Source organism: Protopterus annectens, chromosome 8.part0 (assembly GCF_019279795.1).
Source record: "Protopterus annectens isolate FY-2018-M chromosome 8.part0, PAN1.0, whole genome shotgun sequence".
NCBI classification, from domain to species: domain Eukaryota; kingdom Metazoa; phylum Chordata; order Ceratodontiformes; family Protopteridae; genus Protopterus; species Protopterus annectens.
The window spans coordinates 1,627,560,254-1,627,588,173 of record NC_056741.1 but is presented as its reverse complement, the minus strand read 5'-3'; the positions used below and the strand labels follow the sequence as shown (position 1 = coordinate 1,627,588,173).

Below are 27,920 nucleotides of genomic sequence, written 5' to 3'. Positions count from 1 at the left end.
TATCTATACATACATACATATATACACATATACATCACCTGGTTGTGCAGTACTCTTTTGACAGCACTTGACCTTATATGTAGTCATGGACTTTGATTACTCGTAAGGTCTAGTACTAAGAGTAACTGCACAACTGTGTTAATAGTTGTTAGTGAACTATCAAAGTTAATGTGGATAGAATTTATCTATATATTTTCTCTTGTACATAGCTTTTCTTTATTGTTAGCATTTAATTATAACACATCAAGGACATTTTTTGATTTACATAACTGTGATGTATAAAAATATTGTTTGTTTTATCTTGGGTGCAGGTATTATCAATGTACTTCTGATTATATCCTAAATCTAAAAAAAATATAGTAAAATGGTTTTAAAAGCAACTGATTAATAATGCTGCTTTGATAATTAATGACTTTCTTAAAATTTTCACAAGTAGGGGTACAAGTAAAAATTCATTCATCTTAAAGAACTAAGTGAAGGCAGTGATATTATTAACAGCGGTTATGAAACAGCTTCTTTTGGCTTATCACATTATTAGAACTTATGCAGTAGTTTCATATGTGGAACTTACTCCATTCCAAAAGCTTCATACATTTTATATAATATTGAAAACAAAAATATTTCTTGTGTTTATATCAATGACAAGACAAACAAATCCACCAACCCCACCCTAAAATTACCAATTATTGATGTCTGGTATGATGTAATGTTTTTAAAATATATTCAAAGTTTTTAAGAGATGCAATATGTAATTTTTTGGAGATTTTCAGATGATGCTTTCAGTTACTCAGATTCTTCATCTTAAAATGATTCTAAATTATTAACAACCTTATTTGAATAAATATGCACTGTTCATTTGAACTTGTTTATGTGGAAAGCATATGAGATACATAGCTTTCTTATAACAAGTAAATAACAATATTATCCCAGATATTTGTTGATTATGTGCGCACAGTACTGCAGTTGATCAGATCTATATATCCCTGGTACTTGTCCTAATTAGCTTGACATTTGAAGTAAGCAGAAAACTTAATAGATATTATTTGGAACTAAAATGTCACATTATCAAAGTCTATAATTTGTTGTACCTTTCCTTATATCAATTTCTGTTGAACAAACGTTTCTTTTTTGGATTTTGAGCATTGCAAAAAAAATCTAATACAATAAAGTATGTAAATCTGTAGATTCCCTTGAAACTAAAGAAATATGTAATTTAAGAATGGTCTATAAATGAAAAAAAAAATATTTAAAACAAGAGGCTACTAGTTTTAGATTTGAGAAAGTATTATTTGATTTCTCTTAATTATGTATATGCAAGACTATGAATGTTTATTTTCTATTAAATGTTTTTTCATCAGTTGAAATGCTTTATCATTTGTTTGTTGTTGTTCATGTTGTAATTATACACCTGACTGTGGGGTGCCTTATTCCCTCATTTACCTATTTTACCTACACCTTTATTCCTTTATCTCACTTTTTATTATTTTGAAAAGGCAATAAAATATTGAAAAATAATACCGTGCCCCCAAGGAAGAGCAAGCTTGCTGATTCTAAATGGTTCCTGTCTTTTAGGGTCACTCATCAGTTTACCTTACTATGTGAATGACATCAAAGCCCATGGAGTAGTAAAATGGTTTGGTGATATTTTACAAAAGTTTCAAAGCTAAGAAGATAATTATTAAGACTTTTGCTTTAACATCTTTTCTTATTAATGGTCAATGGCTGCTGCTTAGTGTGTATTTTTGTGACTGCGCATGCAGCAGGGTGGCCTATGTGTTATATATAGCAGTACAGCAATTCTTTCAAGACTGCTTACAAAACATAATTCACTTTGTGATTTCCATAAACTCGTATACCTGAGTAAAGCCTAGTTTGATTCTCCTTTGTTTGAAAGTCTTTGCAAACTTTTCCAGTTCTTCAAGATCACTGGGTTCATCAGACTGTGATGACGTACTTATGTGCTTTGGAGCTTGCAGATGTGGTGGCATTTCTAAATGGGAGTCTAAGGCAGATCCTGCCAGGCCTGCACGCCCCACAGACTGTTGGAAGAAAACAGGAAAACAAAATTAAATCTATTTTTATACACTGACTGGTGTAATAGTAGAGTCACAAAGAACTTGGAAACATTCAACATTTTAACTGTTGTCAGCAGATATAGCTTGCCCTTTCCTGATACTTGAAATCTGAGGCTTGTATATGATGCTATATTGCATCATGTACACAGACAGGGGCCTATGACATTGAAATCCTTCACAATTTTCAGTTCTTAGATGGCTGGTGTGTCAAAACTTTTGATTTGTTAAGACATACTGTGATAATGTTAATTTCTGAAATGCATTTCCCCCTATACAAAGAAGTCACAGTCATAATCCAAAACCTCAGAAAAATCGGAGTCTGAGATCATTTTCTCCTATTCTTCACACTTTCAAATCACGAGCATCTCAAAACTTACACCTTTCCAATTAAGAAAGTAGTACTTAGTATGCCCAAAAAATATATTCTCAGTCCTCAGAAGCACATTATTTTCTCATTTCACTAAGCCCTTCCATATGTTACAGGATGTCTTGGCCTGCAGCATCATAAGCAGGGAGCAACAGTTGAGTTACAGCCTTACATACCTGAGGTGTCAGCCCAAGTCCTGGTTGAGATGACAGGAGACTGCCTTGCTGCTGTGGGAGAGACAGCAAATTTGATTGGAGCAGTGCTAGGGTGGAGATAGAAACCAAAGTTATATAATCATATTTACTGTGTTCCGTTAGTTATCATGCAATAAACTACACAGCGTCTTTTTAATCGATAAGCAACACAATTGTCACAGTCTGTTTAACATGGTTATACAAGGATGAAAAACTGCCACCAATGAACAAAACGTTCATATCTCCTAAACATAGTAAATACAACAGAGTGAAAATGATTAAAATATTGTAATCCTGGTTTCTTTACAAGTCCTCGTCTTTTAGCAAATGGAAACCTGTTCTACAAGGCTGTTGTATGCAAGATGTTACTGTGGCATCAGGATGTCTATAAACGGATAGATTTTTGTTTTTGTCTCAAGCTCCCAATTTTTTTTTAGCTTGTCCCTATTCAGACAATACACCAGTCAAATGGTGTGGTGAGATTATTCCAGTATTTCTATTACACATACATTTTATGGTTTATTTTGTTGGTTTACAGTGAAAACAAGTGCTATGGCTAGAAAAAATATTCCTTCATATTTAATGTACGGCAGCTATGAATAACCAACATTCTAGCTAATTTATTTTGTGAAAACAGCCTACAGAGAAAGAAACACCAAGCACTAAATGCAAATGCAGCTGAATAGCATAATTTCATCGTAAATGTAAAATCGTCTGCACTGACAGAAATTCTGCTGGTTTAGTAGCAAACTTCACATATTCATTTTTTTGTCCCTTTATGATGCAGTCTTCAAAGGAAAATATACATTTGTAGTAATGTGGTGGATTTGTGCCCCTACCCCATAGAGTATATTCTGCAACTTCACTGTTCATGGCAGTATTATGGTCCTATTACATGCATATCACTGACTGGATTGTACTAAACACATAGGCCTAATGATTGAGGTTCACCTTTATAACCCCCCTGTTTAGGAAACAAGTTCAATCCCTTGCAGACAACCATCGTGTACTCTACTCTCTTGACTTCAGTACCGACTGCTCTGTCTCCGTTTATGTCTTATAAGATACCTAATAAAAACTTGTCTACTGCTCAATAGAAATTAGTATATATTATATACTTATGTACTTATCTGCATATATAACTACATGAATGTGAATATATCTAACAAAACTAGTTTGTGTTTATGTGCATATTATGAGACCATGGTATATCAATGTTTGCGTGTAACAATACATATTCATGTATTTTGTATGCTACTTGGGCCAAACTGCTGCTGTTCATTTGCATATACATTTGTTACCTTGCTGTCCTGACTGGGCTTGAGACAGTAGGAACTGTGATGTCGGCTGTAGGTGGCTTGGAACCAGAACAAGCTGCTGAAGTGGGTGTAGAGGAGGTAGGTCCTGAAAAATAATCACATAATTAAATCACCATCTTAATATAATAAAGTTATCTTCTGAAAAGGTGTGAATTTTTGTTGATTTGTGATGAATGAAACATCAGTTAAGCCTCTGTATTGCCTAACCCTGTTGTGGATAATAGTATTACATACTTTAAAGGGGAACTTTTCTTCTTCTAAAATGCAGCCATATACTGAAGTGAAACCGACCTAGACACACAGTTTAGGAAACTGACCCCCTCAGGAAAATAAAAGGGTTAATGAGATTAAGTTCCATTGCAGCAAGGCCAGTGTTGAGGACATGCCATGGAGAATGGGGACTATGTCTTGGAAATGGCAGTGCTACAGCTGGCAGTCAATGCATTATTTTCTAGGATTTCTATGGCATGGTTTCTGTTTCAAGACACTAATAAGCTGTTTTTCTAGCATTGTCACCTCATAACAAGAGGTTCCCTGGTTTGATTCTCAGCGGAGGTGCCTTCTTTGTGGAATCTGCATGTCCTTCCTTTGTTCAGGTGGGTTTCCTCTGGGTGCTCCAGTTTCCTCCCACATTCCAAAGCAGTAGGTGGATTGTGCACTCTAAGTTGGCCATAGGTGTGAGTCTGTGATCTGGAAGAACAGCCATGGCAGGGCTAACAACTCGGCAGTGTAAACCTTACTCTAGATTGTCACTATTGAAGTAAAACTGACTCCCATGTACAAAAATGGGAAAAGGGGGGGTTGTGGATGGATGGATGGATGGATCCTAATTTCTGAAGAAGTGCAAGCAATATACACTATTAGTGTGTACCTTGTAAAATACATTATCAAGGAGAGTTCACATTAGCAGAACAATCAACAATTATTGTGCAGTGGCAAGGCTGTAGGGTGTTCTCTAGGCAGAATTCCCAAATCATATTAATGTGCCGTCTGTGAAATATCCAAAACAAACCACCACAGATTCCCCAGACACTATGGTAATACTTTGATGTATAGTATATGTAGTGTTCTAAGGTGAATTTATAGTTTCGGAGAAGCCTGTGTGAGCCAATTTTCCATATTTCAATACCTGTGACAGAGTCTGATTCAATGCCTTAAACCTTCTGAAATGGTAAACCTAGAGACAGGCATTACCATTCATGCAGACAAAGGCTAACTGCAATTTAAAGATGGTGCAGTAAATGTAAAAAGTAATACTTAGTGTGGCCCAGTGACGTCTTCTACTGATAAAATAGCAGCATGACTGGCCATCTTTGGGAGGAAATAAAGGTTTCATTTTCTGAGAGAGAGGCAAGGATAATAGTGCTGCAGAATAGTGTTGTCTAACTACAGTAAACTTAAACTTGAGCACATGAAGCTTTAGATGCATGAAATAGTCACCATCTTTTGCTTGATTTTGATAATGTAGTACTTGGCATATTGACTAAGACAGAATGTTGGTCTATTAGGAAGCCTGTATACTTAAGCTTGGGTACAAACTCATTTTTAATACCTAGTTATGCTTGTGTGTGTAACAAGCAGCTCTTTCAGTTGAGAAATTTTCTTATCTCCAAATAACATCAATCAGATTTTGTCAGGAGTCAGTATAAGATTAGTGTTATACCAGGATTCAGGGTTACTGAAGCCAATATGGATGCAGCCATAGATATTAATTCATGGATAAAAGTAGAGTGGATATGAAAGCAACTGAGTACTGCAGAACCAGTACTTCATTACTGACTTCCTATATTACTTTTTTTCCTCTCTTCCCTCTCCATCACTCTTCAAAAACAGACAAACTCTTAGAACACACTGGTTGTGCCCCTGTACTAAACCTGACTAGGCATCTGTCCATCTAATTAAACTTAGCTCTGCCTATCCAAGGCTACTCATGAACTAGTATATATTCTTTTACCTATAAATACAAATTCCCTCCTAAACTACACTGTGTCCAGTCTCTCTAAATACTTCCTACTGAAGAATATTTTTTTTTATTTTTTATTTGCATATAATTAACCTGTCTTCTCTTTTGACTTTAGTCCTTTTCATGTATTATACCTGCATATTGTATATAGTATAAGCATTCTTGCACTACAAGTACTTTGTTTTTGTCCTCACAGAATTTTATGTTGCAACCTGTAATATGCTTTGTATACAATGAATGCAGCTATTTAGTCATTTTTTTCTCTCGTGTTGTACCTGGAATCTGCATTGTTTATTATGAATATTTTTATTTAGTCATTTTGTGTATTGATTACTATGTTTTTCATTTATCTGTCTTGGAGCTTATCTCCCCGAGCCTCTACTGGAAATGGACATATATCCAGTTAGACTAGCCCGGTCAACAAATGTAAAATAAATAAAACAAAATGTATGTAGATGAAGAAAAGAGGCGGCTCCACTTCAAGCTCTTAGGTACACAATTACAGGGCTAGAGTATTCTAGTTTAAAGGTTCGACTAGTAGCCACTGCTCAGTCACACCTACTTTCCACCCTCCTACATGATCTCAAATATTCACAAACCTACATAAGACTGAGCTAAATAACCTAGACTCCTGCTACAACAAAATCGCCAAGTTTTCCACCAATCAGCCATACAGGACTCACAATTGCACTGTCCTCTCCCAACTCAACTGGCTAGAACTCCCTAATAGTTTATCCCTCAACCAAGTGACCATGGCCCACAAAATAATCTACCAACCCAGTAACTGCCCTGCTCTCTCTAACCTTGTCCAACCTAGTACTAATACCTGGTCCATCAGATCATCCAACAAGCTAATGCTAAAGGTATTCCATTCCCATAACTACAATGGCGACTTCCTCTACTCCCACAAAACTGCCAAATTATGGAAAACTCTTCCACAGCCCACCACACAAAATCCTCACCACCATGAGTTCAAATAACTCCTTAAGAACTACCTAGCCAAACACTGCATTTGTTCCTGCTATTCACCAGGCTAATTCTTCCTATCTCCCTGTATCTTACCTTATCCTGTACACTAACCTTCTACTATACTCCCTCCGTCTCTCTGCAATCTAACTCATACTGTACATGCATCATGGCCTGTTTATAAATATACTGAAAATGGTTAAGATCTATACTCTGGTTGTATGCAAAACAGAAGAATACCTATTATAATTTAATACAAGTAAAAGTCTGTACATCTGGAAAATGTTTTGCAATTTATGAGAAATACTTTGTTCTAATTTTAATAGCTTATTGACTAGTTCTAATTTTACTAGCTTATTGACTAATTCAATGTAATCAAGAATGAACGTTTAGAATGCTTCATACATATTAAAAAGAGAATTGCAGGCCTTTAATTCATATTCAGTATTTATTTTTGTTTTTCTTTATTCTGATCCTCAGATTCTATTAATTGTTTTTATTTGTTTAGTTTTTTTTTTTTATTTTGGAAAACTATGAAAAAATATCTTTCCTGTCTGTCTAACTTTTCACCAGTAGCTTTTAACTGAAGTGTAATATGTACTGAAACATGATCTGATGAAATCCATGGAAGCATACACATTTTCAGATTAAAATAAAAAAACCTGATACAAAAAATACACTAGTCTAGAGAATGGTCTGTATCTGATAAAATGAGGTTTAGCTTACATATACATTTAGTAACCATGAGCCAAATCAGCCCAAAAGTCTATAACTTGATTTTAAAGTAACTGCAATTTTTTTATGACACAGCACGGGCCTCAATTTATTAAAACATGGGTCCAAAATCATCTTAAAACTTTCTTCTATGCAATGTTACAGCTAGGAAACTTTAACAAACTACTTTTAATTGATTAAAGAAATTTGTTTTACTAAATGCAACATACAAGTATCACGGGGTATGAATCTTTTTAAATAACTTGTATATGCAGTACAATCTTCCTAATATTCTTGTATGACTTTGTAAAATTTGAAAGTTTTCTTTATGAAAAGGAATAAGGGCCTCATTCTAGTTAGAATTATATTTTCATTGTATAATGAATGTTTTTATATTTGTAAAATATGGTAGCTTCTGATTTAGGGTGAATGGAGTCTTGAATAAGGCTAAAATCAAATCTTAATTATAAAATGTATTGCAAGATTTTTTTTCCCTTTTTGAACAATTATATTAATTTACATCAAAATAAAAGTTTCCGACTCATATTTATCAGAGAAAATACAAACAAGGAGCATGCTAAGTTCATCTTCAATTATAATATAACTTAAGATATCCTCATTTTCTGTAGACAATTTTGCCTGCCATCAACACCTTTTTTCTAGGGCAGACAAATCAATCAACAAACAAAGGAGAGAGAGAAATGCACTTAAACAGTGGTGGTAGCATTCCTTGGTGCCAAATGAATCAAACTCTCTACATTAAATATATTAGAGGTCTCTACTTCAAGCTGTGCATCCATATAAGAATCTAAAACCAAACTTGGGGCATCTACAGCAAGCAACAGTCTTGCCAATTAAATAAAAACATTAAGTCTGAAGAAACTATTTAGTTCTTGTTGCTGTTAAAATGTGATATTTTCTAAATGTGACAGCACATTTGGCAATTTTGCTCTATGTATACTATATAAAGAAGACCAAACTTTATGTTTTGATATCATAACTTCCTAGTCAGTGGGAGAATGGTTTCTTTATTTCTTTGTAGTGAACTGTAACTGGACAACAACAGAATTTTAAGTTAAGATCACCAGTTCTGGACTTCAGTTAGAAATATTTCCAAATAACACACATTTCTTTTTTGTTTAATTTATCAGTTTTGAGTTGGACCATTTTAAGATAGTCAAAATCTGCCCAGTTTAATTAATTATAGGTTCATAGGTGTTTAGTAGCTTACCTAAGAGACTATTTTAAAGGGGTATATCTTAGGGCATGATTTAATGGCAACCTATGTCTATCAGATACATAGGCATCAGACCAGGGCTGAAATTCTGATTTCCCATCCATTAATCCAGGTTGCTCATGAATAGAGTTAGGAAAGGGCTCTGGTTCACATGGATGGAAGTCTATTCAAGAGAATGGGGATTCTTTGAAATACATACCTATGCCTCCAACATGTCTTAAGTTACAAGACAATTTAAATCCTTAGACCTAGTAGTTCTGGTGCTGTTTATTTTGTGGATATGCAAAAGGTTCATCAGAGCTAGATCCAAGGATGCCTTGTATGCACCAGGCATAAAGTAACTCTAAGCAGTCTGTAGGAAACAATGTACAGAGATAGGGCTTAGAGGCAATCTGTATAGGACCATGTATATGCTCTGCATTCATTTTTTTGACGACACTCTGTGGACATTCCAGTTATTGGATGTGCCTGCTCAGTTAAATACTGAAGGAGACATTATACTCAATGATGGATCTGGTGATGGTTGAATACAGTGGCACAATGACTCTCCTGGATCTAGATGCCATGCCCTTACTTTAATTTGAGTGACACAGAATGACTTTCTTATAAAACAGACACACACATTGGTCAAAAGCCAGGTTACTATCTAAATCAACCCCCAAATTCCTGACTATTGTGTCTACTTTTAGGGGGTGTTTTATCAATAAGGTAGTTTCCCCTGAGTGGTTGACTTCCCAAAAGGTACTATTACGCATGTCTTGGCACTGAAACGCAGGCCATGACTTTGGCACCAGTCATTTGTTTGGGTTAGACCTTATTGAATGATGATAGTATCTTGAGGATTTCTACGATTGCTCCTAACTTGCAATCATCTGCAAACTTGGTAAGCCAGAAGCCCTCAACATTGATCCAGCACAGAGCCCTGGGGTACTCCAGCAGTAACGGTCTTCTTTGTGGAAGTGGTCTTTCCAGTTTTAACTTCCTGGGTTCCATCTGTGAGCCAGTTGACTCCTCCAGTGAGTCACATAGAGGTTTAAGCCTAATTTAGTGAGTTTGTTTACAATGACAAAGTAGGACATTGTATCAAATGTCTTTGTTAGGTTTTGCCCTCAGCCTTTGCCTTGGTGGCTGCCTCATAGAAGCCCACCAGGTTCAGTAGGCATAACCTGTCTGACTTAACAGAAGTGGGTTGGGGTCCAGTGTCTGAAGGATTCCTATATCATTAAAAATTTCCATGAGAATTATTTCTATGGCTTTGCATATGAGACTAGTCAGACTAATGGGTCTGTAGCTCCTGGGATTCACTGATGGCCCCACCTTGTGGAGAGGGATGACTGTTGCACTCTTCCATTCACTTGTCACAAAGCCTGTGCAGAGGCTATGATTGAACAGTGACACCAGTGGCCCTGATCAGTCATATTTCAGATATTTAGGAGGCATCCTGGGATATTATCAGGGCCCATCAAAGCTGCATTCTTGGCCTTATAGAGCACATCCAAGACCTGGTCCATACTGATGGTTGGAAGGATTATGTTAGATGGTATCTCCCATCGGGTAGCTAGGTGGTGAGGGGAGTAAAGCTGGAGCCAAATTTGTCAGCCAGAAGATTTGCTATATTTTCCAGTTATGTGAACAGAGCTCAATTTTGAACAGCAGCTCAGCACATTTGTGTTCTGCCTTTGAGGTTTGGGACATAGCTAAATAAGGCCTTATGGTTTTCCATGGCTTGGGATGCTATCCTTTCCAGAAAAATGTTTTTTTGGACTTGATCAGTCCTTTTAGTTATATATTCAGTTTGATGAGAGTTTTTTTTTTTTTTGGTGTTACACTTCCTAATTTTAGCTATGACTTTTTCTCTTGTGGTACAACCTCTTTAATTTTGGATTTAACCAGTGTGGTTTGTTTTCGAGTTAGTTCATAGATGTTTTCTAGGCTAACTACCACAAGGGCCTTTTTAAGCCTAGATATGCATCCCAAAAGATTTGGGGCTTAATTCTGGTAGACACAGCAGCCTCTATGCAGAAACTGACATAGCTGTACAGAACTTCTATGAATAATTCTGCATAGACTGCTGTGTTATCTGGGTTTAGAGGAGCTTGAAATTTTGACAGCTTATCACTTTATAAAAGATAGCTTATCTTGGAGTAGATGGTAACTGTTACAGGGTTTGTTGAAGTTACAGAATTGATTCTAATGAGACTGCTTTGCAGTCTGACCTTATCAGAGAGGACATGGCATTGGGGGGGGGGGGGGGGTGCAGCATCCTCCCATATTTGTAATTACCAGTGTGAAGAAAATGAAAACCTGTCATCTGTGTTAGCATGTCTGGCAGGAGATTTGTGTATATTCTCGGATTATCTTGTATTGTAAGCCAACATGTCTAATTGTAAAAATTTAAGTGTTTTAAATGTTAAGTATTCTCTGTATAAACAGAATGTGTAGAGACTCTTTCAGTGTTTTGATACATTTATAATTGTGCAAGTTTGAGAGGGACATTCTAAAGTACTGTGGAGAATCAGCTGAACGGTAGGTGATGTCATTAGAATGTTCCTGGTTGGCAAGTGATTATTTAAAAAACTGATCGACAGAAAAATAACTTTTACAAACAGTAACTGTTGTTTTTTTTTTTTTTTAAAATAAGACAACTGTGACTGCAATTAGTCAAGTTTATCAAGTGCTGTGCAGTCAGTGGACACCCATAAAAGAGAACTCACCAAAAGCTGTAAGCCTGCCTTTTGCCTTGCTATCATATATTAGATTAGATCAGGGACAGTATCATTTAGTTAGATTAGGAAAGCTTAGTTATTAAGATAGAGTCTTTCTAGAATAATGGACTCCTATCCTGCAGTTTAATTTTATATTCCCAGTGCTTGAGTTCTGGTGTTTATTAAAAAGGTATTGATTTACATTCTTGTAATCATTTTACTTATTATTAAATGTTTTTCATTATTTTACATTCCAGCTGGAAATCAGTGTTTTACCTTCATGATTAGAGAGTACATTTACCGGTTTAATACTCCCCAGGTCACCTTGAAGGTCTGCTAATTTATGGTCATAGCTATCATTTATTTTGATATTTAATTTTCATAATTGGACATCCCTTTACAAGGGCATGAAGACACTGATTGGTGGCATCATTACCATAATATTTTGGGGGACACAGCTGTACATCTGTATCAGGCTTTCCCAGAAGTGTTTGGATGTGTGAGATTTAAACCTACTTTGAGTACGAGTGTATCAGATTTCTTAAACTGGGACACATTGCTCTTGTGTATAAGAAAATACATTTGGGTTGGACAGAGGTATATAGTCCAGTCCCAGTGAAACAGAGCATGTTCCTGTTGTGTTCTTAGGGGAAAATTGTGAAATATTACTTCTGTTTAAGTGACCGTCTCATACTGGAGTCAGTAGTGAGGATTGAAGCTCCTTAGTCACTGACCCAAGTTGTAAGGGATGTCACATTAATTGTTGGCAGACCAGTGGGATATAGCTGGATGTCACAACCAGTCCAGTATGTTTGTACTTCTAGTAGGCATATGCACAAACTGGTCCAAGGTGTTTGTGTTTACAAAGTCTATCTCTGTTCATGTAAATCTGAGGTTGTATAGGATTCCCAGTTTATAGACAGATAAAAGTCCCACAAGAGTATGATATTTTTGGTTTAATGGTGAGCGTCTCCAATAGGTCTAAATATGGTGTATGGGTTTCATCTAACATAGAGGATGACTTGTTTATAATTTGCTAAGATATGGCATGGAACTTTACTGTGGTAACCTGGATGTGGAAGAATTTCAGTGCTTCATCCTGTTTAACCGAACTAGGCATATGCCTGTTCTTGATGTAGATTGAGACACCTCCACCATTAGTCCCCGTCTGTGTAGTTGCTGGTCTAAATGTGTGCAAAGTACTGAAGCCTTGTACGCACTTAAACCAGCAAATCTTCAGATAGGGACTAAATATGTTGAAGGCACTGAAGTCTTGTGCTGCTAGGGTACTATCTGCGGCTTTAAACTATGTTTTGGTAACTACACAGATGTCCACATTCTCCAAGGTAAGGAGAGCTTGGAGGGAGTAGAGCTTCTCGTTTAGATTCCTGGCATTGAGCAGTAACACCTTTAGATTTCCTTGTATAAAGTTTGCTGAGTTGGGAGGTTTGAAGGTTTGTCAATTAAGCATTGCCTAAAAAAGGCTGAATTAGTAAAACAATGTTTTAGCAACTATTCAAAAGCCTGAAGTGACAGATGCAGACCCATCTTAGCAAAGTGGTTTGTTAATGACATGTCATGCTGACAAATATTACATCTCCTTGGAATGACACCAAAAACTAAGCCAGTTGTTAAAGTCAATCATCCTCGGTTCATGTTATGGCATCATCCTTGGTGAAGGTAGAATGCTGGTCAATGTTGGGCACATACCAGCTAGTGGCACACAGTCCAAGAGTTCCATAATGCCTCTCTGTTCATATAATTTAAGGAAATACATCTCCAGTCATTTTCACCTCTATGCCTATGACTGAATTCTACTGGAACCTGTGATGCAATAGACAAGTGACCATCATTTTCCACCTTGTTAATTTTTAGAGTATGGTAAATTCTGTAAGCATTAATTTTAATTTGGTAATTTGAGTCAATTGACCATCTTAGAAATTTAAATTAATATCTTCAAAAGTTAATATCAAAAGTCAATTGATTAACTTTTCATATTAATTATGTAGCACATGTAGGTAGGCAGGTAGTTGCTCAAATATTGCTTCATATAGTGCTTCAGCGGCAGAAGGAAATTTTATAATTTAGTCTCAGAATTACTTGAATTCTTTAAGTTACCTGGATTAGTCTGTAGAAGAACTAGAAATGTGCATTTTCTAGTTATTTATGTTAGTTATCCAGGATAGTGGACAGATCCAAGTCTAACCTGTTTCATCCATAGCCCAGGTATTACAGAAAAACATGGAAAAAGCAGTACAGTAATTGAGAAAACAAGGGATGAACAAAGCTTGCAGCTTAGAGTACTGTAATTCAGTGATTGTAAGGTATACCACAAGGATATAGAAGGGTATCTGACCAATATTTATAAATTTACAATATGGCAAAACTATCAGCTGAACTTGGTTACTTTAATTGCACCTTAAATTTATGCAGTGTTTTGCTAATTGCAAGAGGTTAAGGAGTTAGTGGGTGCTGGAAATTTAGGAAGTCTAGATTTGATACATCAGGAAGTAAATGTTTAAGTTATACTATGAAACCATGAGAATAGTTGTTGGTATTAGGCGCTTTTTGTTGTTCAGGAATGACTGCTGCTTGCAGAAGTTATTCCATTTACTACCAGTTATAATACCTTTTCTGTGAATTTGCTGTACACAGAGAGGTTATAAAATTCAGCAGGAAGACAGCCCTATAATTCAAACGAGAAAGCATGTTCAGTGACTGAGAACAAGTTTTTAGATCTGGCCAGTACTTGGGCAGTTTGGGCTTACATCTTGAGTTGGTAAGTTGTGCCCCTGATTGTCAGCCTGTGATTAAGGAAAGGGGAGAGGTGTTATTGTACAGAGTTTTATGGAGCAATAGGTCTGCTTTTTCTTTTATGTGGTTTCATTTAACTTGCTGCGCTGTGCCACACTGTTGCTCATTTTTACAAGATAAGAGCATGAATCTGCAAATATCATCTGAAAGGGGGTTTTTTTTGTTACAGGGGCAGGGAACATTCTAGTTGAAGTTGGAAGATGATTTTGCCTATAGCTTTTGTCCCTTAAGGGTAGAGAATTTGTGAGTTTTTTTATGATCCAAAGAGGGTAGAATATGTTTAACCCTTAGGCTGGTAATTTATAAACATATGCATAAACTGGGATCATAGGTGATGCCAAGGTATGTAAAGACGCATTCTGTAGGCTGCATATAGTTTAGGGATTTAAACATTCTAGACACCTGCACAACCACTGCTAGAACTTTTGTCTCTGTTCAAGGTGCACCTTTACCTGCCATTCTACTTATTTTCAAATTATCACTCTCAGATCTTGGTCACTCGATTTATTCTATTAATCCCTTATACTGCACCTAGAGAAAGGCATTTGCCTCTTGGAACTGCCATAATTCATGTTGTTTCAAACAGAATAAAAGTACATCTAAGCATTCCAAACTCTGATAAAGAATACCTCCCAGTCAATGATATCTAAACAGGTCCTCATCTCCATGATGCAGCAGCAACTTGACTAATAGACATCACTGGGGCATAGGTTCAGAGGTAATTAAGCTATTGATCTGTGAGAATCTTAAGTATCCTAGACTTACATTCCTGTAGTAGTTTTTAGCACTTGTATTTTGTGTACAAATAACCAGAGATGGACAAAACAAATTACACATTAACCCTCTCCATGAGCAGCAAAGGTGCTAAACTGGAAAGGGGGGGGGGTAGAGGTGACCCTCCATTCATCCAAATTATGTTCGAATAGTAATTTGAATTATGTGGAGTGGAAGATGGTTCCACAGAAGTGGAATTGTGTGCGATACATACTTATACCTCCAACATGTTCTATTTATGTTGCAGAAGAGATAGAGATCCCTTGAGTGAGTATTTATGCCACCAATGGATTTGCAAATGTGTAATAGGACTGACAGGATAGGATCCACTGAGGCTCTATACAGAAGGCAGAGGTCCTGTCTTAGCCTGTATGATACCACAGGTTTTTGAGATAGTTGACAGTTTTTGTGTTTTAGGCCTTTGATGGTCTTAGCAAGGCAACGTTGTGGCCATTCCAGGTGTGACAATTATATGGCTAAGTACATACAGTACACTGTGATCAGCCTAATGAGTGCTGAGGACAGTGGAATGATGCACATTTCAGCAAAGAAACATTGCTTTGGAGAAATACTACTGGATTTCAGGCTTTACCAAGAACATACCGATACTCTCCTAGCCAAACTCTCCCAGACATAGACTTCATTTACAATTGGGACAGTTCAGTCCTTCAAACATCTGTCCTTTAGGACAAAGGAGTAAAGGCAGTACATTTCAAAACATATGAATTTTCCTTCTGCATTGCTGCTTCTTTTTAAAACTCAGGACAAAAAGTCCTTTGTCAATCTTCACAGATATTTGTTGATTCAGGAAAACTTGCTTCCTAGCTCTGAGATTCTCAAAGACTATTTTGGACCATATATTGTTACATATATATTAATGTTATACCAGAGCTGAAGACTAACATGTGGGCTTCATGTGTTTCGGCTTTTTTAATGTATGTGACTGCATCTGTCTGACCGTAGGTCAGACACTAGAACTGTTAGAAAGTATGTGTGTTGATGCTGTTTTACCTTGTTTTTATTTTAAACCAGCCAAGTATGAGGAGATGCCCCTGGGCATAGTAACCAAAGTTTAACTAGGAGTAGAAAGTTGTTAGTGTAATGACATTGAATATTTAGAGCAAGGAAGTGTTTTAGCTTTGTCTGCCAGATATAAACATAGTAAGAATGTGTATGAACTGATTAATGACCCTTTGTAATCTACCTGTAGTGAATTTGTGATATTCTTAGTGTTATGACTAAGGAACTTTAGAATAGCTTACAGACCTATAAATTAACAAGTGTTGCTGTTAATTATATCTGCTTTGTCTACATTCCCCTAAATATGTTTAAGTCCTCGAACTACTTTTGTTTTTCACTCTTACTCCTTAGTCCACAAACCAGTTTTTAAGTTTTTACCTAAAAACAGAAACCTCTCCCCTGCATTATCAGCTGTGACTGCAACCTGTAAATAAATGTAGGTCTATCTAAAGGGAATCTTCAAATTCTCTACATTTTGTGCAACTGAATACTATTTGTACTACATAAAGCTGTAATTGGCGAGTACACTGCCAGAGCAGACAGCTGCTTCCCTTGCTCAAGATCCCCCTCCATGGTCATTTCTCTTACCTAGTTAATATAAAGTTTCTAAATAACCAGTAAAAGGAAGCAAGTAGTGTCAGAACAGTCACCAAAAATCTCCAAAATGACAGACACCACTGTAGAAAGCACCATAAAACAAATCCTTTAGTATAAAAAGCAAGTTTTAATCGGTTTGCTTTTTATACTAAAGGATTCATTTTATGGTGCTTTCTACAGTGGTGTCTATCATGATAAAGTTTCTAAAACTTTTCACACTAAACCCTTGCCTAGCTCCTTTTGCAGTCTTCAATACTACTGTACAATACCTCCAAGGATCAACTGATTACATCTTTGTCAAGAAATGACCTCCCATACGCTTCTTAAGAAGTCTAGTATTGCTCTGGTAAATCTTTCATTCACTAAGCTACACCCAAGGTCTACCCAGTCCGTTCTCCTACCCTACCTCTAAATTTATAACCAACCACTAAACACTCTTTCCATTTAATCATCCAATCACTGTTTCTTTACTACTAACCAATTAACTGATTTCAGGCTAGACTTCACCACAGTCCATTCCATCCTTTCCCTGACTACTTACTACTCACACTTTCTTTATAAGTCAGTCCAATATCACTCACTAACTTAAGCACAATGATTGATACACAGTCTTATATACAATGCTTATCACACTCCACCTTGGCACTTATCAAACTAAACAAGCAACTTGTATCCCATTCCCTACCAGTCCATTTACTCCTCTCCCCTTTTCCCCAACATCCAACATTATTTCACCTTTTCTCTTCAACTCCATTACTGAACTCTTCACATTTAAATATGTGCATTTAAAGACTACACCAAACCTACTATGCAAATACACTAAACTCATTATTAAACTTGACCACCTTTTTCTAGTAAATTCATCTCAAATAAAACAAAGTGGGAACATACACACCAACACAGGCCCTCTCTCCTCACACCAAACACACCACCCATCCAACTACTCACTATCACCATACTCCACTCATTTACAGCTCAGATCTCCTCAGCTTAAATATTAATCTTAGAAACATATAGAACTATAACTCGGAATTTCGTGTCACCCTTATACAATATTCCCCAGATATAACTATACTGACTAAAACTACATACAAGATACTGAGATATTAACCAATGGATACAAAATCCTTAGGCTAGACAGGCTGCATCAGAAAGGTGGTGGGCATGGCCTCAAACTAGAAAGACTAGCAAATGACCACCCTCGACCTAAAATTTTGAAATGATAATCTCACATCTCAAAATTAACAAGAAAAAACACATCACTGCAATTTACATTCCCCTGGAAACAACCCAACTTCTATCAAAGAACTTCTTTGCCGGTGCACTTCTAGACTTCAACCTAGACTGGTCAGCCTGCACATCTCCGACAATCCTACCAATTTTATCAAGCTACACAGATTCTGCCAGTTGATATAAACCTCAAGAAGGGTTGACAAGCACAGCAAAAAGAAATCAATACTGGATTGGACTCTCACAAATACACCTTCTCTCTACCACCAATCAGGATGGCTCCCTGACAGTCTTAGTGATCACTTACCACCTATCTACTCTGCCACCATATTTGCCTACCTAGAAACATTGGTTACAAATACTTAATAAAAATACTTTTCACCTGAAATACTCAATGCTTTTGCAAAACTGTGGCTGGTCTCCTCTCAAACATCTCCACCTTAACTTGTCTTTCAATACATAAATGATAAATTTACTAGCATCCTAAACATAGTCCTCCTAAGAAAAATTTGTATTAAATCCAAACATATTCAGTGGCTCACAAATATCACAAAGAAGCTCCTTTAAACAGAGACAGAGCCTGGTACCATTATCAAAACTCCAAAAATGAAACTTTCCTTACCCATTATAGACAACTGCATAACCATTCTAAAAAAAAAAAAACCAAACAAATTAAACATGACAAAAAACAATATTACACTACAATAAAACAAGCATCAAAACAATCCAAAGAAATTCTGGCAAGCCATAAAGTCTGCTTAAAACTGGCTAGACTACAACCCCTTCCCCAACCTCTTCCAATACCAACTATAGTATTGCCACAAAGTTTAAATCTTTATTAATTCTATATTAGCACTTGTACAAACTGGCAATAACATACCACTATCATTACCTAACCATTCTACAGCAAAGCTCAACTCCTTCTCAATTGCACCTATACAAACCAACACCGTAAAGAAACTTCTCTTCAAGCTTAAACCCTCTTCCCTCTCTGCAGACCTACTTCTAACGAGTTTCTTAAAACTGCAGCAGATGCGATTGCTTTCCCAGTTGCTGTCCTAATCAACCTGTCCATTAATGAACAATATATCCCAAAACTCTGGAAAATCTCCAAAAGAGGGACATCTTTTGACTTCAACAACTATAGACCAATAGCTATACTTCCCCATCAGAAAAATCCTTGAAAAATGTGTCCATACACAATTACTCCAATATCTACTAGATAACAACCTCTTATTCTCTTCCCAACATAGATTTAGACCAAAGCATAGTACCACTACAGCTCTTATTACCTTCACCAACACAGTAAGAGAGCTCAGACATAGAAAATGATACTTAAAAGTGCATGCAGCATTACTTTAGTAATAGTAGTGGTAACAGTTTGATATTCGGTGACTTGTAACTGCAAGCCCTGGAATAATAAGACTAAATGAGCAAATATCTAGACCTGTATTAAGTCACAGACTACTCATTCATAAAGCATTTCTTTTCTCAGAGGTATGGTAAAGCTCAAGGAGTGTGGGGGGGCTAGCCCTGTCAAACTGAAGGTATAAATATGCTTTAGAAGGAGAACAAAATATTCAACGTTCACTGTTCTCCTGAATTTTTAATACTTTTGTTCATAACTTTTGGACTCCCAGAATTACAACACAGAGCAACAGAAGCCAGTAGAAGCATTAAATACAATGTGTAAGACTTCCAAGTTAGACACCTTGTAACATAATACAGCTTTGTAATATGGTATAGTGCCAAGATTATGCATTGTACCTAGGTAAAGGACATATACATTTTCAATGCAATTTTAAGCAAAGAAATACCAGCATATGCAGTAGACTTGGGAAAACAGCAAGAGACTGTGAAAATAAAAACAAATATTTACCAAAATCTGTATGCTAAACTAGAGTCTGCAAAAAAAGTTATCCCATTCTGGATGCAAATTATAACAGAAGGCAAGTTTGGGAATTTTGAGGCTCATACTAGGACACTTATGACGGAAGTGAAATTCAGGGAAATAGGAAACAGTTCTGCGGCCAATTGCTCTTGTATTGAAAACTTGTACAGGAAGACATGTAAAAAATAATGTAAATTACTAACATAAATGTTGTTTATAAATAACTAGCGTAAACATTATTTTGGCAATATTTAAAGATACAAGTCAGCTAACCTAACTAAATAGCAGCCTACAAGCAATATTTAAAAGTTCATGGATCATCTTAATGAAAACAAATCAGGCTGGAAATAAGCAGTACATGATGACAGCAAAAAGTCAGACAGTCTGCACATCAACTGTGCATAAAACAGCACACCTAAAAGAAAACAAAGCAAATATGGATATAGGAGCCTTTGACCTCTGCAGCCCCATGTTGAAACCTCTGCCCTTATACCTGCATTGATTATATTCACCTTTGAGGCCACTGTAACTCTGAGGTAGGGACATTTCCTCTAGAGATGCAAACATCCACCTTAGACATAGCGCAAACAGTATCAGTACTTTTATTCTTATATGAAGAACATGAGTAGAACAACATAGACAACACTACAAAACACAGTAAACATACAAATAAAGTGCTACGCTAATCAAGAAATACAACAAAAGCCACTTATGTTATGTGTTTGTTAACAAGCCTATCCAGTAGCAACATCTGGTAAAGTAAATTGCTCAGTCACAACACAAGAAAATGGAGGCTGAGGGCATTAAACCTAGGACTACAGGATGAGACTCATTAGCAGCTTAGATTTAATCCTTTGTGCAAAACTGCCACATACAAACATAATGTCACACAATACTTCCATTTCACATGATGATATAACCAGTGCGAGTTGCTCTGTGTATCTTCATGCAAACAGACAACTCTCCTTCTCTAGTAATTCACTGAGGTGTTGCACAGGCTTTGCTATTGTACTGAAACTGGACACATCATCCCTTCTCATTCAGAGTCATTATTAGGGGCATGAAAATACACGCATGATGTACAAATGTGCTCACCCTTAGGCTACTGTACTAACAAAAAATAGTCCATCCGAGTGTAGACTGCTGAAATAGTTTATTTAATTCAGATGAACCATTTGGAGATGTGCAACATGTAAGAAGGTACAAATGCCATTTAAATGCAACTGACCTCTATTAGAGTACTGTTGTATCACTTACCCCTGGCATTTGCCCTCCAGACACCATGGAACCTTGGGGGAGATGACACGGTCGGTGTGGTAGGGATGGCTGTATTGAATCACTGAGGTCTTCTGTTTTAATCTGCAGTTTATAGAAGAATGGAAACTTTAAATTAAAAACATACTGATAATTGTTAAAAGTGCTTAACAAGTGTTCATTATTACTTTTTTATGACATGTAGCTTAGAAGCCTACTGTTAATTTGCACTACACACATTTGCAAACATTAAAATGGTGCCTTACTAAAAATGTGAAGACTCAGTACTACAAGTCACTCAAGTGATAAAAATAGAGTACTAAGTTCAAACATCAAAGCATACAAAATATCTCCTTTATACTTTTAAAGAATTTTTGCAGGGACAGCAAGCCCTTCTTCACCCCCCCCACCAACATCCCTGATAATTATATACTAACCTGGCCGGCACTGTATGTCATAGTAAGGGGAATATTCTATAGTACCAAAACCTCAGATTTCAGTGTATATTCACCCATATGTGTAGTACAGTCCTGGCATTCAGAAGATCACATTTATAGTCTTTAGAATTAATTGGAATTACAATGTTGACCAACTATGACTGTATAAACACAGATCTATACAAAATGGCCGAATTATAGTCTGCAGATAAATGAAGTCCTGAGGCAAGGTGGAATGTCGGGCATCATGAAAAGCAACAAGAAAATACACACAAACACCAAATTACCTTCTGTCATTTGTTTCATCAACCTGATGTGCCTGTAGAAGTCAGAAATCATGTTTGCAGTCACTTCATTTGCATAGATTTGTCTGTTATGAGTTAGCAGACATCTATGCTGTTTTCTTCTATGGTCTGAAGTACAGAAACAGAAAGGAAAAGAGAAAAGGAAAAGATAAAACAAAAAGAAAGAAAAACAGGTAAAATAAATTGTTACCTTAATAGTGGAGTCTAAAGTGATGAGGTGAATTTGAGTCAGGAAATTAAGACAGTAGGATAGAGAAATACTGGAAATATTACCAAGCATGTCACAAAACATTTGGACAATTGTTTGTTAGCACAGTCATTCCTTAGCACCAGTCTCTGCTTGCTATAATAAATTTGCATGCTAGAATGAGTAATCATATCCATAACAACCTTCAACAAAAGCAAGTAAGGCAGTGACAAATTACCTTTAACTTAACCAGACACTGGAAATGCTGTGTCTAAAACATCATATTTAAGTGTTAAACAAGTGCCCATTCTTCCTTGGTAACAGCGCAGGGTGGGCCTTGTACTGAGAGAACTGGCACTGAAGTCTCTAGTCAGTTTCTGCAGATGGAATCATGCAAACTGTATTTTACAAACATCTTATTTTCTTTGCTTTCATCTCTGGATATTGACTATAAAATGTTGGCATGGCTATTACATGTTTCCCCGCCTCACCTGCTATGAACCTTACTCTGTAGGTATGATCTTCAGGCACTAAGAGAGAGTTACTATAGATATCTGAAATACTCTGGAGTTATACGATTATTGTTAAACACCTTCGGGTTTTTCATATGTAACACTATCACATATTCAGACTGGAATGTTTTCCAATCACATCTGCAATATTGTGATGAGCTATAGATAGGTTATACTAAAAAGAGTACAGCATGCACATTTTGAGAGAAGGGTAATGTCCTGATACTCTATTTTTTCTCAGTGGACAGTTCTTTGTGCAGAGTTTCAAACAACATAGCAGCCTTCTGTTATACTTCAGTATTGACTCAACACTGCTGCTTGGAAGGAATATGATGCAACAGATGAATGTCTGGCAGTTGGCTTAGAGGATTAAGGAGCGGTTTCCAGTGGGTCAGTGATGCAAGGTTTGATTCCCTCATTCCCTGCATTGTCTGATTGACTAAGCAAATCATTTGACCAGACACTGTTCCCAGCCTGAGTGTAAAAAAAGGTGCTTTACCCTAGAACACAAATACAAATAAACTAAACTAAATTCATAAGGAGATGCAGTATTGAAAAAACAGATCTTTTTAAAAAGAGGTGAAAGGGCAGGGGCGAAACGGTCATAAAACCAGACAAGGAGAAATGAGAGAGGACATGGAAGGAAGGAGAAGAAAAGCAGTAATCAGATCAGAGGAATAATGAGTGATCGTACGCAATGTAAAAGGTCTTAAACATTATAATCCCTGTGGCTAGACATTTTAAAAGAGACAGAATGATTAGGAGAATATGGGTCATAGCAAAATATATCAGTATGGAGGGTAGCAGTTGCAATATGATGAAAGAAAACTGTAAAGAGCTAAAGGCAGCAGAAGGAGGAATTTCAATACATTTTCAAAAGTTAAAGGGGAGCTGGTGGAATACTAACAGGATAAGAAGTAGGGACAGAAAAAACATGGTAATAGAAACATTATAATTAAGGGTTTTAACGTAGTGAATGCAAAATAAAGGGAAATTAGGTAAAGAGTGTCATAAATCAGGAGGGATTTACACAAGATAGCAAGAGCTCTAGAAACAGCAAGATTCTAGATATTGGAAATGGGTTGGGGAAAGGTAATGGCATCCCTGTCAGACAGTAAGCATGTCAAAGCCTCATGACAAAGACAAATTAATCATGGTATTAAAACATTATGAAATTACTGAGGTGCAGATTATGCAAAATAAAATGAGCATGTAAAGATCAACATCAGAACAGGAGGGGTATTTAACAGGTAATCTTTGGAAAGTCCTCAAAAGAGGTATGTGAAAGGAATGGTAGAAGGGCTTGAAATAAAAAAAAAAAAAAAAGAAAGAATGTAGCTCATTTGTGCTGTAAGGGAGATCATTAAAACAAAGGGAAAGATGCAGTGAAAATGAAAAAAGATAGGAAACAGGCATCCAGGGAAGTCAGAAGAGCAAAAGCAGTTTGCCTCTCAGCCAAAAATAGAGAGATTCTAAATAAATGATCTACATATCTTTTCAAGAAAATGAAATGTGGAAGATGGTAGAAACAAATATGAATAAGTTAACAGGAAGGGGATAGCCACACAGATGGAGGAGCCCTGGTTCCAAAATAAGGCAAAACTCAGGAGCCAGACGAGTTTCACCCAGGGACAATCTAAAATGCAAGAATGTTAATGGATCATCAAATGGAACTGTTCACCTGGCCATGGTTCAGGAGGGCAATACCAAACAGCTGGAAGTGCACCTCATTTTTCCACTCTCCAAGAAATGAGTAAAAAAAAAATTAGGAATTATAAATGGTGCATCTGACCTTAGTAATAAGGAACATCATGGTAAGGATGTTCCAAAACACCATCTAGCAGCATCACCAGAAGATTCTGTCAGAGTAATATCTGGTACACATTGATAATAATTAACTTCAGTATTGCCTAGTACTTTCTGGTTGATATTCTATAATTGGACTTCCACAGAGTCTTCAGCTCCATCCTGCATAGAAGATTAGTAGCATACCTCTCAACTGTACAGATTCACAGAACGTCCAGATTTTGTTTCATATTTTTGGTCTCTTCCTTACAAAATGTGATTTTTTAAGAAAGCACTGAGGGGATCTAAGGATTAAAGTCACTAAATAGTGACATGAATTCAGACTTCATATCCTTCAGAAAAATGCTTGCTAACACAAATCCTGTTATTCTAGTAACTTTCTAAGTTTATAAAAGAATATTTAAAACGTGTCCTTATTTTTGGGACTTTGTCCCCTCATGTAAGGCTTTGTCCCCTCATGTAAGGCTTTGTCCAGATTTCTTGAGCTAAGAGATTGACACGTATGGTAGGTAGACAAAAAAGTCAGAATGGAAAATTAAATTGTTACATGGCGAGAGAGAGAGATGGCTACAGGGAAGAACATGGTTACACTGGAAGGAGGCAGGGGGGTAAAGACTGGTGGTGTATGCACTAAATACAATAATATGTCTGTATCTGACATTGCAGTGGGTTGAAAAGAACGCTCTGACCCTTTTCAATGATGGTACCAAAGGCTCTTTTCACATGTCTGAGACCAAAAATTGTAGGAGCAAAAAAAGTGCAATAAATAAACTGTGCGAGTCATACAAAGATAAAGTAAAATTTTAAAGTGTTTTTGCAGGACAGCTTTGTCCTTTACAAACATGGCAACACCCTCCAAAACCATGTTATTTATATATACAAACTCTTATATTGTGGTATATTAGGAGAAATGGAATACTCCCGAAATGCTGGACACTCATACTTGGTATATATTATCCCCAGATTCACTGTGCAGTTCTGCTATTCCAGTGATTGTAACTGACCATGCTCCATAAGCACCCAGTGACCAAGATAGAAAACCAGCAGCTGACAGTGGACCCAGCTTAAACAGGGACAAAAGGTGTCAACATAAGATAACTAGTGATAGACAGGACCCTATGGTGAGCAATTCAAGCTTCTGCATCTAGACATTGACAAGGGGTTGGGGGTTGCCATATGGTCAAGTATTTACCTCACAAACAGAAGCTACACGGTTTGATTCTTACCTTTGCAGGGAAATTGAATAGGCTTAAAATAGCCTTTAAAGGCAGCTTGGCTAGTACTAATCTATGAACCTACAATATGCAACAACTGAAGTACGGTATGCAATCTTGGGGAGGACCAATTTAAAATAACTGAATAAAACGACTTATGGGCAATTATCACAGCTGAAGTCGATCATCAGAAGCACAGGAAAGGGCAGTAATGAAGAATAAGAGGACAACAGCATACAAATCCAGAGATAGGGACTCCAGAGATATTGAGGTACTCACTGTTTTATAGATCACTCTGAAGGACATACAGGAAGAGCAAAATGTCATATTAAATAGGGTATAGAGGAAAGCTACCAGGATGGATAAGTGAATAAAGGGAGAACATATGATGACAAAGGGAGAACATATGATGACAGAATGGGCAAACTTTTCTCCCAGGTAGATGCCCCTCTTTCCTTTCTTGGATAATTGGAAAACTAAAGTTATTCAGGGAATTTGTTAAAGAAGAAAGCTGAACAAGCAGGCTCAGATTAGGAGGGGCACTGTTTCAAAACAGAAGAAACAAGCTTCATGCTAGACATAATAAAAATCCTTCAGAGAAAGGGTGGTGGATGAAAGGAATGATATATCAAACCCAGTGGCAAAGAACAACTCAGTGCAGGCATTCAGGATGCCATACCTTAAGTGGAGTAAAGGGTACAGTGGAGTGCAAAGGTCACAACAGAATACTGATGACAGCAGTGTGACAAACTACATCAACTGTGATCTTCTGCCGACATTTTAGGAACATAATTTAGTTGAAAACCAATATTAAACTTTTACATCCTAAGTGTTAACAAGAAATAGACATTGGTAAAACTTGACAAAAAGGGTAGAAATGCATTTTTATCTTAACTTCTGGTTGGAAAACAGTCTTGTGAATTAACAGTTTAACTATATGCATTGTTTTTTATTTATTTATTTTCATTTGTTGACCCTGTGGGTGGACTGGTCAAATGACCTGGGGCAAAGTTAGCAAATAAGGCTGGAGCATATGTTGAGTTAACATGTAGATTAAAATGCAAGTCTACAGAGAGGACATTGTTTTATAACAATTCAAAGCAGGCAGACAATCAGCACAGTTATGGGAAAAAATAAGCCCTAGCTAAGTTGACTTAAAAATATTACAATACTTCTAAATTATACAGTGAGTCTAGATTATCAGAGATGAAAGTACTTAACCACACATTCAGGGTGGCTGCACAAAGCAGCGGCACTATATTAACTTGAAATAATATTATTAAAAAAAGAAAACTGTAGAATTTCTTATGTTAAGATAGAGTGAGTTCCATACACATGGTGTAAGTTTATAGAAAGCCTTCTCTATGCAAGTTAAGGTGAAAGATGACAGTCGCAGAGCCATGGCATCCGTACCAGTATTGCTTTATCTGACAAAATCTCCAGTTTAATTTTAGAAAGTGTAACCATTCGTAATATGACAACCTTAAACAAATGCAGTCAATGATGTGCACAAGATGAAATCTTCCTCCAGGTTTCAAAGTTTGATGGGAATCACAGTATACTTGCAGCGGCTTCAGAATGTTATTTATGGTTATGGAGCTGTGCATAGCCATTGCAAGATTTCTAATCTTCTGTTATTCTTATCAGACACTTTTCTTATTGTCGGTACAATGTAGGCCATATGAGTAAACCATGATATACACAAGATTGCTTCTGTACAGCTTGTAACTTGACATCAAAATTATTGGTTTATGTTATAAAGCAAGACTAACTTGGAATGACAGCACTCTTTCATGGAGTTGAGCCATTTCATTGTGAAAAAATATATGATCTCCAGAAGTGGAGAAAGAAATAAAATTAGTAAACCCAATAAAGCTAGAGAAAAATATGCCAATTCAAGCTCAGGGTTGGTGGATTTTCTCTTTGGGTATCTTCTTAAGCTGAACAGCACTATGGTGCAGATTGCTGCTTTATACCTACAATGTCTGGGGATAATGTTTGATCTCTAGTTAGTTTTTTCCTTGAATTTGCATGTTCTCCCTGTGTCTTCATACATCTCCTCCAAGTGCTATTTTTATTTATTTATTTTTTTATTTATTTAACATTTTGTTGACCGGGAAAGTCCGACTAGGTTCCACAGATCCTGTTTTCAGTGGAGGCCCGGGGAGAAATGCTCCAGACGCATGTCTTTAGACTGTGGGAGGAAACCGGAGAACCCGGAGGAAACCCAAGCGAATGCAGGGAGAGCATGCAAACTCCACAAAGAAGGCACCCCGGCCGAGAATCGAACCAGAGAACCTCTGGTTACTTCAACCATTTAAAAAATATATTCTTCTTGA

The 27,920-nt window shown here is 36.7% G+C and overlaps 1 protein-coding gene across 3 annotated transcripts in view; it reads right to left on the bottom strand.

Annotated features, from left to right (window-relative positions):
- POU2F3 (POU class 2 homeobox 3) overlaps positions 1–27,920 on the bottom strand; it is a 479,623-nt gene that overhangs the window by 94,062 nt on the left and 357,641 nt on the right. For 2 of the 3 annotated variants that reach the window (XM_044081151.1, XM_044081152.1), the window contains exons 4-7: positions 21,124–21,225; positions 3,938–4,040; positions 2,619–2,704; positions 1,857–2,039 (exon numbers count right to left, since the gene is read on the bottom strand). In XM_044081151.1, the coding sequence (XP_043937086.1) occupies positions 1,857–2,039; positions 2,619–2,704; positions 3,938–4,040; positions 21,124–21,225 (474 nt within the window). Of the gene's footprint in view, positions 1–1,856; positions 2,040–2,618; positions 2,705–3,937; positions 4,041–21,123; positions 21,226–21,844; positions 21,928–27,920 lie in introns of those variants that run through there. The other variant, XM_044081154.1, reaches the window with a different exon arrangement.